This window comes from Trifolium pratense, linkage group LG4 (assembly GCF_020283565.1).
Source record: "Trifolium pratense cultivar HEN17-A07 linkage group LG4, ARS_RC_1.1, whole genome shotgun sequence".
Taxonomy (NCBI): Eukaryota; Viridiplantae; Streptophyta; class Magnoliopsida; order Fabales; family Fabaceae; genus Trifolium; species Trifolium pratense.
In genome coordinates, this window is record NC_060062.1 from 39,885,687 (window position 1) to 39,900,814 (window position 15,128).

Below are 15,128 nucleotides of genomic sequence, written 5' to 3' on the forward strand. Positions count from 1 at the left end.
CATGCATTCAATTTAATTTAAAAACACATGATGTGTCATATTCATTAAACGATGTGGCAACGCATCATTGGATGTATGTGTAAAGAATTTTTACACCGAAAGTGCACAACAATTAAACTCTTTTAAGATTTTGGAAAACATTTTCCAAAATTCTCTTAGATTATATTTTTCGAAATTATTTATGGAAAATGCTTTCAAAAAAACTATTCAGCGGAAAATGTTTTTGAACAAATTTGCGCATTGGAAAACGTTTTCCGAAAAAATTTGCGCATTAAGAAACGTTTTCAAAAATAAATTTAAGAGCAAAATTTGAAATTTTGGGGTAAGGTAGAAATATGAGGGGTGAAAATAGAAAAGAAAAAACAATCAAATTAGGTTGGGCTGGCTAATGGACGACCCATTAACGTATATTTTTGGATGGATCGGGTCTAAAAAAAGCTAACTCAATTACAATTAGGTCTTTTTTGAGTTTTTTTTGCCACTCTATCAATTTTCTCGTGCGTTCTATAAAATTACCAAAATACTCGTTATCCACTACTTAAGTAATGGATGTTATTGAAGCAAAAAAAAATAGCGTATGTTATAAAAATGATAAATTTGATAAAGAAAAAAACACCCTCCTTTATACGTCTGATACTTAAGTATAGCGGAATGATAAAATAGGAAATTGGTAGAGCGCGCGAAAAGGTGGTAAGGTGACAAAAAAATCTCGTCTTTTTTTTGCCCCAATCTATTTATCCCATGTAGAATTTGGGTTGGGCCGGGATAGCCCATTGCTCTTCGGGCAGACCAACAGTTTTAGTGATTTTCTCAAAAATAATACTCATACAAACATAAAAAATTAGCATGTAATTGAAAATTTATGAATAGAAAATTTAAATATGTAAACTTAATAAAACTCGACTCTTCTGGATATTTTATAATATAAGTATTTTGATTATATATATATATATATAAAACGATTTTGGTCACCTATAGGCATGACAATGTGGTGAGTCGGGGGCAGATTTTGACTTCCACAAATTTCAAACGCATAAAGTTCGGGTTTCCCAAATCCGTCCTAATTTTCTACGGGTATGAAAAGTAGAACCCCAAACCCATATCCAACAGAATTTGGGTACGGGTATCCCCATCCCACCTCGCTTCCATATGAATTTGGATAAGTTTTGATAATTTTATTTAAAAAGCGGTAAAAGTTGAAAATTATTTGTTTTCGACAATATGACTTTTTTAAACAAAGAATATAAATAGAAAAACAACTTTATTTAATACTCAACTTAAAAATAAATACAAACATATTAATATAATTTAAGACTTTGTTTATGCATTTGTAATTTAAGAGAGATAAAATGTTATTAGACATAAGCGGGACGGGTTCGAGGTGGGTATCAATGTCCTCATTATCCACCCTACCCCCATCTTTTTAAAATCGAGAAAAATCCAAACTGAATCAACTCAATTTTTCCTCATCAAAATTGTGACGGGCGGATACCCATAAATATGAGTTATATTGCTATGTCTAGTCACGTATGAGATCAACTCAACCTTGCAACCCATGATCCTATAGCCACCGACTCCTTCCAATTTTGGTAGGAATATTTGGCGCCACCGTGCAGCTCAAAAACATAATTTTCTTGGCTTAAATGCAGTTTTAGCCTCCCTATTTTAAATAAATCGGAATTTTACCCCCTATTTTACTAAAACGGTAATTAATATCTCTATGTAACTCCAAATTTAGTGGAGTTTGATTCTGTGGAAAGCTAACTCGATTACGATCATTTTGGTACCAGTTTGGTGAATTATTGATCAAAATTGAGTTATGTGCGAAGCTTTGAAGTTGAGGCTCAGAAACAAACCGGTACCTCAATTTTGGTAACTCAATTTTGATCAATAATTCACCAAACTGGTACCAAAATGACCGTAATCGAGTTAACTTTCCACAGAATCAAACTCCACTAAATTTAGAGTTACAAAGAGAGATTAATTACTATTTTAGTAAAATAATGAAATAAAATTCTGATTTATTCAAAATAGGAGGATAAAACTCAATTTAAGCCAATTTTCTTTCAACAACCATATAAGAAATCATGAGAGCGGGTCTTTTCCATTCACATGACCATCAAGTGAAATCTTTGGCATTTGTTGAAAAATTAAAAAATATGGAGAAATTGTGTTTTATGAGTGGAGACCCCACTAGTCTCTCTCTCCCTTGTGGAATTTACTCGGTCTATTTGGCAACCAAAAAAGCTAGCTTATAGCTTATGTCTTATGGCTTATAAGTCAAAAGATCTGTTTGGTAACAGTATTTTCAGAAAGAGCTTATAGTTTATTTTATTGACTTATATCTTATTTTTCAGAAGTTATTTCAAGTAGCTTATGAGCTTATAACTTCTACCTTATCATTTTTTCTTCCAATTTTACCCTTATAATTTTATCTTATATACATTTTTATCCTTTAAAATTTATTACAATTGAAAACAAAATAAGTATTTTATATACCATATTATTTTTTTACGCTTGTCCCTATTTTTATTCCTGAATCGTTGCCGTAAGTACCCCTATATTATCACCGTTTTATTTTTATATTAGTACTACTGTATCATTACTTTTGATTTATCCTTTTATATAATGTTACTCCGTATAAGGAAATTGCTTGATATTACCCGTAGTACCTATAGTTGTTATAAAAACCTAAATAATGTTAAATTAATTTGTTTGTTATAATACCTAAAAAATGTTTTTTTACGCAATTTGTTTGTTATAAAACTTAAAAGATATATTAAATTAATAAATTTAAATAACTAAATTTGAAGTATCTTAAATATTAATTAAATATAGATTTTATAAAAAAAAATTACAAGAAGTTTTATTATATATTAAGAATGATCTTTTATGTCATTTTATGTTTATCGGTCAGTTGAACCGTTAATTTTACCAAACACTTCAGTTAGCTTATCAACCATCAGCTATAAGCTATAAGCTAGCTTATCAGCCAACCGCTATTTTTGCCAAACAGAGCCACATCGAGGAAATCCACTCTCAAGAAATCATAATCCAAATATTACATTTTGATTGTCCAACTTAACAGTAATCTTCTTCAATAAACGGGGCATGTGTTGCTTGATATCTCAATTTTTCAGTCAAGATTGTACTTCAATTCTCACTTTCAATCTCCCTATCAAGTCTTTAATTTCAATGATTTTAGCATAATTTTCCCTTATAGTCTTTTACTTTCTCTCAAAGTTGCAAACATTTCCATTAAATTGTAGGCATTAAAAGACTCACTCAAATTATCCATACTCACATCACACCTTAAATAAATAGGAAATATATGTTTACACCAAATCAACTCTTTGTAAGGACAGCTTTCATGTTTCAACCAATGATCATATGTAAGCTTCATTTACATCTTTGTTTCAACCAATGATATGTTGACTTAGTTGCTTTGCTTTGACCACCAATTAACTGATTTATCGATTATAAACTCATCTATTATCAACTAATTTATTAACTATCCACTAATTTTTATCCAACTGAGCTTTAGTTTAATTTAATAGTTGAAAAAATGAGTCCATTATAAATAAATAATATGAGAATCTTTCCTACTAATTTAAAAATTGGGCAAAGTTAAAAGAAACATAGAATAGGACAGGATTACACACACGAACAGCAATTGCAAGCATTTGAAGTGGCTTTATTGAATATTCAAAGGAGACAAATTGGAATGTGTCTATGACCGGGATTTGCGTCGTATCCATCCCAATGACCAACCTTTCCCCCACTTTCCTTCATTCCTTTTGATGCTGACCCCTACTCCCCCACCCATCACACTCACACTCATCCATTCACTTTCTTTTTTTATCAAATAAAATAATGTTCTAAAAAAAAACATATATGTAATATTTAAGAGGATCACGACCAATCGTTAGTTGGTCCGGTAATAATTGGCACTGAATTTAGTAGGGGTCACGGTTCGATCTCCGCAAAGTGTTCGGGAGGGGGATGAAACCACTTGATGCTAGAACTGACTCTCGAACCAGATTAAGCGGTCCAGTGAACCGGATATTGGTGGTGAAAACTGATAAGTGTCAAACATTAGTAAAATTATATATTTAAATATAGACACTTATTAACTTGTTTTGAAAGAAATCTATAGTAAATTTTCCCCTTTTGTGTAAATATTGTTCTTGATCAGAATATATCAATTGAATTCAATCCCAACCGTTTTGATAGGTTTTGCTGAACAAGAGAAAGAATTTTGAAGCCTTCGCTCAGCGAGCAATGGCGAGTAAAGGCAGTGTGGTCTGGCTTCGTGGCGAGCAATAGCGAGCAGCAGCTAGCAAGCATTCGCTCAACTAGCTTTGGCGAGCAGTGGCAACCAGTGCCGAGTTTGGCGGTTTAAGTGCTACGTGTCAGCAAACCTTCCTGTTAAGTAACTTGGTCGCTCAACGACCACTCTGTTCGCTCAGCAAACTTGTAATTTCTGAAAGTCTATAAATAGCCATCAGATGCGGAATTTTGAGAACACAACCACTTTTACACAGCATATTAGATAGAAAAACATATATCTAGGGTTCCAAGGAGATTTTGAAGGTGGATTCATCAAAACTTGAGAAATCAAGTGATATGTTCATTCATCTTTTCTTTCTTCATCTTTGTAAGTTAACTATGGCTATGAGTAGCTAAACTTCTCTTTGTTGGGATTAGATGTAACCTATTTATGATCATGTAATCATTTCAACTATGTTATATATGTTTTAGTTATCGATCATTATTGGTGTTATCCTTGCGTTAGATGTTATTTTAAAGATTTGAATGATATAGACATGTTATTTGAATCAAAGTTCTAGGATAATCACTTATTAAACTTCAAAGTTTAGATATAGATTTTGGTTTAATATTCACTTAAAGTATCAAAAAGTTTAATGTTATCATATCGATTGACGATTCGAGACATCGAAAGTTAATAGGTATGATAGATATCATGGCGTAATCTGGACACAGATACGTTCGACGAGTGATACGTGATGATAATGATTGGTAAATGAAATATGAATATCATTAGTTGAGATAATACTTGTGAATGAATTGGTAAAGACTAATCCCGACAAATTTTTTCATCTAAACTTTAAACAGTTTTACATCGCACTTTTTATGTTCGAAATCAAACGAATCATTTCAAAACCCGCACTTAAAATCATGGTTATTGTGAAACGGCAGTTAAATATCACACTAGTTAAATATTCTTTTAACAAAGTCACTATGTTTGATCCAGTGATGAGTAATTTTGATAGCACATATATATAGGTCCTAAGTTCGATCTTCATTGACTTCATTGTAAAAAAGAGATATATACAACTTTTAACAATGGTCGATAAAATTCCCCTAAAAATAAATCATTTGAACTAGGAGAGTTCAAACTCAAAAAAATAATTTTATGTCATTTTCTTTTTTAGGTTTTAAACCCTTTGGTTCTTAGGAAAAAGAGTCTAATAATTTAGAACTGCGAGATAAATAAAATCTTACTAAAAATTGTTTTCATCAAGAATGTTTGGTCTAGTTGTGAGGGGTTTGAGTAATACTCCCTCCGGACACATTTATAAGCAAATTTGACTTTTTTGGTACACATACATTCATTTTTCAATGTACCAAAAAAGTCAAATTTGCTTATAAATGTGTCCGGAGGGAGTATATTATAGGTACTGGGTTCGATCCCCAGCACATTGTAAACCAAAAAAAAAAAAAACTCGAGTTGTCGCTTGATAAAAATAAGCTATAAGCTAGCCGATAGCTGAAAAACTAGCTTATAACTAATAATTGATAGTTAACAACTTATAGCTGAAAAACTAGTAGAATAAAACAAAAATGTTTGACATATTTAACTGTTGTAAATACAAAATCACATAAAAGTACATCGCCAGCGGGTAGTTATTATGTTTAAAAATAAATAAATAATAAATCAAAATAATAAGGGTAAAAATGGAATAAAATGTAAAAAGTTATAAATTCATACGCTACTTAAAATAACATATCAAAAAATACCATAAACTACTCTCTCGATCCTTAATATAAGAGAAATTTTACTTTTTATGTTCAATGAGAATATCTAATATATGTAGTCCATATTACTCCCTCTAGTCCTAATTATAAGAAAAAAAATCATTTTTTAGATACATTCAAAGTTTGATGTATCTAAACTATTATATAGACTAGATACATTAAACTTTCAATGTATCTAAAAAGTTTCTCTTATAATTAGAACCTGATGGAGTATAAACAGATTTATTGGATTTGTAATCAATCAAAAAAGTAAAGTTTCTCTTATATTAAGGATTTGAAGGAGTAATTAGATAAATTTATTATCAAACACATCTATTTTTATCAAACAAACTTATAAACTATTCTAACAATAAACTTTGGGCCCGTTTGACCTAGCTTTTTTTACTTAAAAGTTAGAAGCTACGCCAAACAACAATGTTTAAAAACTATAGTAAAAAAAACAACTTTTAAATATATTATTAAATATATCTTTTAACCCTATTATAATAAAAAACAACAACTTTTAACTTTTTTTTTAAAAAAAAAAATTAAGATTTACCGAACAATTTTAACTTTAATTAAAATGCTATTATTTCTCTTTTGAATAAAAAAGAAATAATAGCTATTATTTTTAGCTATTATTTCAAAAGAATTAAGATTTACCTAAAAAATTTAACTTTAATTAAAAAACTATTATTTTTAACTTTATGATTAAAAGAGCTTCTACACCTAAAAAACTAGGCCAAATAAGCTAGCTTTTTCAACCAAAACACATACTTGGAAGTATATACCAATGACAAGGACGTCCCACGTAATCAAGTCTCACCCTTGAATTGAATGTGATACTAGATATTCCATTTCACTCCCTCTCATACTCTCATCTCATACATTATACTCTACTAATTTATTTCAATTAATTAATTTTGAAGTAACAGATTCATAATCTAACTCAAACACTCTTTACCACTTTCATTGCATTGCTTATTTTTTCAAAACCCCAAAAATCTCTTGTAACCAAAAACACCCTTCAATCCTCATATTTTCATTTCTTCAAACACTTGGTACCCATTTCTTATTTTCCTCCAAATTTTTATTTTCTTATTCAAAGTTTGAGTCTTTCCAATTGGTGTATCTTCAATTGACGCAAAAGATCAGATCTATTTATTTACGTGAGTCTTAATTCAACAATTCATTTATGTATTTATCTTTTTATTTGAGTTTCAAATTTTGGGGTTTCATAAAGTTCTGATTTTTATTGTGTTTTATTTCAATTCCATTGATTTCTGTTTTAACTGCTTTAAGGTTTGTGTCTGTGTCACATTCATTCTATGTATATGTATATGTAACTGCTTTTGTTGTTTATTTTGTTGCAGGTTTTTCTTGTGAAACAAATAACTGAAGTAAAAGGTTGTTGGTAAAGTTTTTTTTTTTTTTTCTTTCTATTGATTGCTACTATGAACTAAAGCTATGATTTTGAAGGAAAGAAGAATGGGGCAGTTTTGAAAGTTGAATTCATGCTTGAGAAAGTGAAAAAGTGAAGATTTTTAAAAATGATTGTAAAGAAAAACATGGGGAGGGTAAAGTCAATACTTATGCTGCTTATGATGTTGGGATTTTTCTTTGGAACTTATAATTTAGTGTGTATGATGATAGAACATAATAAGGCGGGAAATGATTTGGGATCATTTGATGCAAAAGGGATGGAGATTATAAACACTAAAGCGAAGTATCACGTTGCTGTGACGGCAACCGATGCGGCTTATAGTCAATGGCAATGTAGGATTATGTATTATTGGTATAAGAAAATGAAGGATATGCCTGGATCGGCTATGGGAAAGTTTACCAGAATCCTGCATTCTGGAAGGGGAGATCAGTTGATGAATGAAATTCCTACTTTTGTTGTTGATCCTCTTCCTGAAGGCTTGGATAGGGTATGCACTTTTCTTTTTCTATCTTTTTAGCTTGTTGTTTTGGTGAATTCCTAATTTAATATCAAGTAATTCAAGTTTACAAATCCACATATACAAAATAAAACTACACATCCTTTTATAAGTTGGAGAGTAGTGGGGAAGGATGAATGAATGAATGAGATAGTTGTTTCGTTAAAATAATTTATTACATAATATATATACCCAAGAGCGCTTAGATGAGATGGTGCGGGTCTCTTCTTGCTTAACCAATGTACTGGGTTCGATCTCTGGCTTGGACATGCAACAACGTTTAAACTCTTAGGGAGATTAGTCTCTGCAGTTGTGCGCATAGGATACCTGGTTTACGCAAAAAAAAAAAATAGTAAACAAAGTGTGAAATGAACATATTTTGTAGATTTAGCTGTATAAAAAGATTCACATAAAAGTGGAACAAAGAAGAGAAAGAATTACCCTCCGGATTACTTACTCGTAATCCAGGCATTATGATTGTTAGTTACTTTGTCTAATGTTATAATCATGGTTTTAAATTGCGGTGGCGGTTATGCTGCGGACCTTTTTTGAAATTGCAGTTGTGATACCGTAACATAGACCTCAATACCCTTTATATCGCGGCTGCAATTGCAGTTGCGGATCGCAATTTAAAACCATGGTTGTAGTCATTGTAAGTAGAATTCAATTTTTTCTAAAACTGGGGAGGAAATGAGAGTAAAGGGTGATTTTATTTGTTTACATGAACGGTTTTATTTGAATATCCTTAATGTTTTTGACTATTAAGACACTGGTTATTTTTTTATTTTTTTTGGTACATCACTGGTTATTTTTAACTAGTTGTTGTTTTGACATTTAGTCCTTACAATATCATATCTTTTTAGTCTGCCTTATAACGATTTTGTTCAAAAGAGGTTTTGGATTTGAAGAGTTACCTTTGCTTTTCTTTTTCTTTTTGTCATGAAATTATATTTCTGTGTTTGGAACATTTTTTGTGGTTTTTTTCTCAGTTTTAAAATAGTTGTCTTCTTGCTTTAAGTTGTTGATCTTTTTATTGATGATGGTGATTGACACGCCTAATTTTATATCTAATGTATTGTGTTGCTACTGTCAAGTCCTGATGCAGCATGTTGACTGTGTAGTGCAGCATCATGAACTGAAGTGCAGCAAGATAATATGATAATCTGCAGTAATCATTTGAGCATATATATAATCACTAATCAGATATGTGATATAATCATTTGAGCTTAGCAGAACTTGAACAAACCCTTATTTTCCGCTATCCGCAGATGACGTCAGTATTATCCCATTTGATGTGTCTTCCTGTGACTTAATTTCAAATTTTTAAATGTATTTAAGTATGACGGCTCATAAATTTCTATAAATGAGTGCCCGAATAAGCTGTTTTGGAACAGTGAGGCTCATACTTGAATGCAATCACGTTTTATATTGACGGACTATACGTTTGCAGTGACAATGCTTTGACTTAACATGTTCCAAACAATTCATAATTATCTACTACATCATGAATTTCATTACATTGTTCTTTTGATCTTTCTATATTTTTTCAAGCGGTTCATGCTCTTTTGTTTTTGGTTCAGGGTTATATTGTCCTAAATAGACCATGGGCTTTTGTTCAGTGGCTAGAGAAAGCAGAAATTGATGAAGAGTAAGTGTCATAATTTTCTAGAATTTATGTTTTTTTTTTCAAGAATGAAATCTAAGAAGAATTGCATTTTATGATTGGTGCAGATATATTCTTATGGCAGAACCTGACCACATATTTGTTAACCCTTTGCCTAATTTGGCATCAGAAAGTGAACCAGCAGGGTATCCATTTTTCTATATAAAACCAGCTGAAAATGAAAAAATTATGAGAAAATTCTATCCCAAGGAAAACGGCCCTGTTACCGATGTTGATCCTATTGGCAATTCCCCTGTAATCATCCACAAGGTGTTATAATTGTTGGTTTTTACTTTTGTTATAATTATTATCTGATTTTCTTATGAATTGCATAGTCTCTTCCTCTAAGGGTTTGATTTTTCGATATCATCAGTATTTGTTGGAGGAAATAGCTCCCACCTGGGTGAACGTTTCGTTGAGAATGAAAGATGATCCTGAGACGGATAAAGCTTTTGGATGGGTGCTTGAAATGTGAGTATTACTATATAGAAATTCGAGACGTGATGGATTTATTTATTGTTAGTTAATCTCAATTATCTAATGTTGTTTTCATTTTATAATTTCTCGTCACCAATGGTCAGTACTGATAGGCCTAACCTTCTACTACTTTAACTCTCTGTTGAGTAAAGGTATGCTTATGCTGTAGCGTCTGCATTGCATGGTATAAAGCATACTCTTCGAAAAGATTTTATGCTGCAGGTTCGAATTCTTCATGTTGTCTAGTATTTTCATTTCCTCTTCTCCCCTTTCTTTCCTTTGTTACTAAATGGGACTCATAAAGTTTGTCTCATGAATCGTTGGAATTTTTCAGCCACCTTGGGACGTAGACGTAGGGAAGAAGTTTATCATACATTTTACATATGGATGTGACTACAATTTGAAAGTGAGTCTGTTTCTACTTCCTTTTGCCTGTATCAGTGTTGCATGCTTACTTGTTCGATTATCAAGTAATTTACTGGTTATCGATTCTTCATCTAGGGGCAACTAACATATGGAAAGGTCGGAGAATGGCGTTTTGACAAGAGATCATATCTTATGGGTCCTCCACCCAAAAACATTTCCTTACCGCCTCCTGGAGTTCCTGAAAGTGTGGTAAGTAAGTCTATTCATTGCATAATAGGACAAGACTTAGTATCTTATTAAGTTTCACCTACACTACAACTAAGCGGATGGTAAATTATCAGTACCGACGACTGAGATTCTGCCATATAATTGGTGGTTGCAAACATTACCGGTGATAGTTACAATGGTTTCTTGTCTGTCCAAAATTACTTTTTTAGGGGCAATAAGGTCTGACCAATAAAGACATGGCGTCCGACCTAGCAATTTCGGCATTTCTGCCAATTGAGCTAGGATTTTTAGAATGAAGTTATATAGTTTTAGATTAAGAAGAAAAAGAAAGAATAAAGACTTTGCATGGATGTTTTCTTGATAAGCTAAGCACTACTAATCATTTTTATACTAATACATATGACTCCAAATCCTAACCAAATGAGAAGACAAATCATGATACTCCTTCTGGTCCTTTTTATAAGAGACGGTTGACTTTTTAGATTTATTGAATAATTGATGTATATGATACATCAATTATTCAATAAATCTAAAAAGTGATACGTCTCTTATAAAAAAGATAATAGGGAGTAATAATTAAAAAATATAGAAACTAAGATACTTGAAGATAATTTAAAACATTATCAAGATACAAAATATTTTCTTATCTTCTAATAACATGCATGTCTTGAATTGTTTTGCTTCTTCTTACATATGATGTGTTTATAATAATATCATGTCAATTGATAGATTCTCTAATGATATTTTTTGCAGGTGAGGCTTGTAAAGATGGTCAATGAGGCTACTGCAAACATACCTAATTGGGAATCATTAAATAGAAGCTAAGGGAAAGATAACAAAAACATAACTCCTTGTGCTGCTTCTACAAACACTAATTACATGTCAAAATAGATTAGTTTATGCAAATACAAAGGGTGTTTTTGTGCTTGCTTTGAAAATAGGATTTGTTTTTCTTTTTAGTAGCAAGTTAATTCTTTTGCATTCAAACATGTACAAGACATTTACAGTCTACCAAATATATTTTTGCCATCAGATTGCTGTCAGAATGCAATCAATGAAAAAATTTGTACTTCTTTCACCTCATCAATATTTGCTTGAATGTTGCCACTTTTCAAAAGAACTTATACATCAGCTAAAATGCATTAATATTTTGTTATCAACACATCTGGCAAGGATCAAGGGGAATCTCGTTGTTGTATAGCTCAGGTCGGAGCAACGTGCCATCAGACATTCAAGAGACACTCGATGATTGGGCATGAGTATCCAAAAGTTGTCAATGTATACTCTCGCGGTTCGGAAGGTGGCGGGGGAGGGAGGAGGACACATGGCGGGATCTATCGATAGTGAATTCCCCATACAGATAGAGGCACCTATATAAAGATACTCTGAAGGCTTCAGGATTGAGGTATCATTAGTCGAAGAAGACCCTGGCCAATCCATGTGGCCTGCTTGACGAACGTCAGTGACGAAGACCTTTACCATCGCGATACGTCCTTTGTCCTAACTACATGTGTTGCGACAACCTTTACCAAATCTGAACGATTGTCCACCACCAGATATGCCAGTCTTCAATATTCACATGAGCCCACAAGCACAAATCCTCGACGCGGAATATAATCCCCAAATACTCCAAAGACTCAAATATAATAGATAAAGGTGGTAAGACCCTTGCATAGTTCCCCAACAACATAGAGCTAGGGAAGTTCGGACTCGGTTAAGATCCGAACAACGAGGAGCACTCCACTACTAGTCCGCTTTTTATTCCTTCCAGTCTTGTAGTTAATGGTCCGTTTCCTTGAATGAGAGTTTTTACTTCTCCGACATCTTTTACTGATAAGTTTCTCCCTCATCTTTTTGCAAAAAGTCGTTCCACTGTGGTAAAGTCTCATATTGTGTCGGTCGAAGTTATAATAGTCCATTGAACCCTCTAATATGTTAGAAGATCTCGAAATGATCTTCTAGGCCACAACACAAAGAGCACTTCCAACAAGACTCATTCATCTTCTTGAGACTATCGAGAGTTGGAACATGATGAACTATTATTAATCAAAGTACCTAGTTCGGCAAATAAATAACATCTCACACATCCTCTTGTTCCCAAGAGTCCAATGTCTTTTTTGATTGGTAAACCCAACCAGCGATTTTACAACAAACGTCTTTCAACAAATGTCTTTCATTTTTCTTTATAATACAAAATTCTCCTAATTTGAAGGAACTCAAAAATTGTATTGAAGAATATTTTTGGAGTTTAATATAAATTTTTCAAGTTTAATCCATATTGTTATAATATTCTCAAAACTACAAAAAAAAAAATCATACATTTATTATCATTCTCTTCAAAAATGCATTCTTAAAAAAAATACATATAGAAAAAATCTCTACCTTTTCTTTTACTTTCCTCCCACCAAAACTCGCAAGCAAATTGTAATATTTCTCAAGTCCTTTGACTGCATAGCTTAAACTTCACTCTCACCCTTTTGACACTCCTTGGGGATTTAGGTGCAATCTCTCTTCCATATATGATGGCTATTCAATTAAAGAAGGAGAGAGAGGACCTTCCCATGATGTTTGGCTTCAATGGAAGATATATATTATGGAAAATGCTAATTGTGAGTAATATTGGTTTTTATTTATGGATATGCTATTTGAAATTGCCTCACAAATTGTATTTGTAATTAAAAATAAAACTCATTATCTGACTTACTGGAAAAATTTCTAATAATTTATTTGTCAAGAGGGAATGAATAGTCTTTATAGCGCTCTTGAAAGCGCAACTCCAAAAAAAGAAGAGGCTTCCCCGATCTCATTCCATGAAGGTGCTTTCTTTATTGATCGGTAGTTTGATGCCCAGGTTCTGCATTTTAAAAAAGTGCAGGACCAGATTGATTGGAAGAATTCGCAACTGGCCAATAATTATATCGAGCTACAAGCCCTTCTCATAAGATGTTGCAAGCTACGGGCCATAAAATGTCCGATGAAGCTTAAAGCAGACATATAAGCTAACTAAGAAGGGGGCCAATAAGCCCCTTTAAAGAAAATGCCTGTGAAAATTTGACTACTTTAGTTGTAGGTCGAAAACGGTATAATATGAACACTCTAATATTTGTTTATATATTTAATGTCATTTTTCTTATATAATATCAATTTTAACAAAGAAAATATAAATACATAAAATGTCACCTCAACACAAAATACTTAATCTACTATTTTCACCAATTCAATGACCAATATGTCAAAAAATTAGTACTCCCTCCTTTCCAAAAATGAGTGACACGGTTGACTGTTTCACATGCATAACTTTAACGATTAATATTTATAATTGTATATTAGTAGAAAAATATAGTCAAAACAATATGTATGAATAGTACACAACAATCAACTATGTCACTCAATTTGGAACGGAAGTATGTAATAGTAGTAACAACATGAAAGAATAACTCGAACATTGCGATTTTATAAAATACAAATACTGACAAGTAATTCATATGAAATGTATCTTAATTGGGTTTTTTTTTTTTTGCTAAAACAATGTTTTATTTTCTAATATATATCTAACGCTATTCAGAATGAATTTATTGACTTGGAAGAAAAATAAATAATGGCAGAAGATTTAGAGGTGCTGTCAAAGAAAAATGAATGACAACCCTGGAGCAGATCGTAACTAGATTTGGATCCTCTCCAACTTTTTGAAATTGAGAAGTGGAGAGAAATTAAATTAAAGAAATAGTGCCATATTTTTTTTCTGCCAATAATAAAATTCAGTTGAGGAGTGGAGAGAAATTAAATTAAAAATGGGAAATATAGAAGCAAAGTTAGGCTAAATTTTGCTCCCCCAAAAGAATTTGCTGATATGTATTATTTTGCATCATTAAATTCAATAAAGTTATAAATTTATAATACATCACGGACTAGGTTTCTCTCCTCAATTTCTCTAATCTCCCTCTTTGCTCTCTATCTCTTAATTTTAGTCTGTATTCATTGAAAAATAATAAACAAAACGAGATAGTGAAATTAAGAGAGATATATAGTAAGGAGAGGAGAGGAAAGAAATTGGAAGGAGAGGATCCAATTTGACACATCAGATACTAACTAAAATTCAAGATATATAAATTTAGAAGTTTAAAAAAAAAATCAATAATTGGGTTGAAATAAAGAACATAGAAAATATGTACAAAAAAAAAAAAAAAACATAGAAAATACGACATGATAGAGCATAATAGAAACTGCTCCTAACTAGTTTTTTTATAATTGGAAAAGTTTAGGTTCTGATAAACACCAAAAGGGTAATAACGTCTTGAAGCTCAAACCAATCAAAATATCTACCAGCAAAATCTTCACATCAAAAGCAAAATCTTAATTCACTCCTTATATTCGATAAGTGAATCAAATACTGGTTTACTTTTGAACATAAACAA

The 15,128-nt window shown here is 31.8% G+C and overlaps 1 protein-coding gene across 4 annotated transcripts; it reads left to right on the forward strand.

The window, feature by feature from the left end:
• The first annotated feature begins 6,884 nt into the window (after positions 1-6,884).
• Positions 6,885-11,802, forward strand: LOC123924601 (hydroxyproline O-arabinosyltransferase RDN1). Of its 4 annotated transcripts, XM_045977545.1 has the most exons (11): positions 6,886-7,208; positions 7,413-7,446; positions 7,519-7,616; positions 7,693-7,970; positions 9,560-9,627; positions 9,711-9,912; positions 10,016-10,113; positions 10,272-10,341; positions 10,454-10,525; positions 10,621-10,734; positions 11,467-11,802. In XM_045977545.1, the coding sequence occupies exons 4-11, from the start codon at positions 7,740-7,742 to the stop codon at positions 11,536-11,538; spliced, it is 927 nt and encodes a 308-aa protein (XP_045833501.1). In that variant the 5' UTR covers positions 6,886-7,208; positions 7,413-7,446; positions 7,519-7,616; positions 7,693-7,739; the 3' UTR covers positions 11,539-11,802. The 4 variants fall into 4 exon arrangements, with proteins under 4 accessions (XP_045833500.1, XP_045833501.1, XP_045833502.1 ...); XM_045977544.1 differs by having other exon boundaries at positions 6,885-7,208; positions 7,519-7,970; XM_045977546.1 differs by having other exon boundaries at positions 7,413-7,616.
• Positions 11,803-15,128: the final 3,326 nt, after the last annotated feature.

Excerpts from the sequence above, each read along its gene's own strand:
- LOC123924601 (XM_045977544.1), top strand. The coding sequence starts at position 7,590 with ATGATTGTAAAGAAAAACATGGGGAGGGTAAAGTCAATACTTATGCTG. Across the intron at positions 9,913-10,015 it reads CCCCTGTAATCATCCACAAG|TATTTGTTGGAGGAAATAGC; the intron begins GTGTTATAATTG and ends CGATATCATCAG. Across the intron at positions 10,342-10,453 it reads GAAAAGATTTTATGCTGCAG|CCACCTTGGGACGTAGACGT; the intron begins GTTCGAATTCTT and ends GGAATTTTTCAG.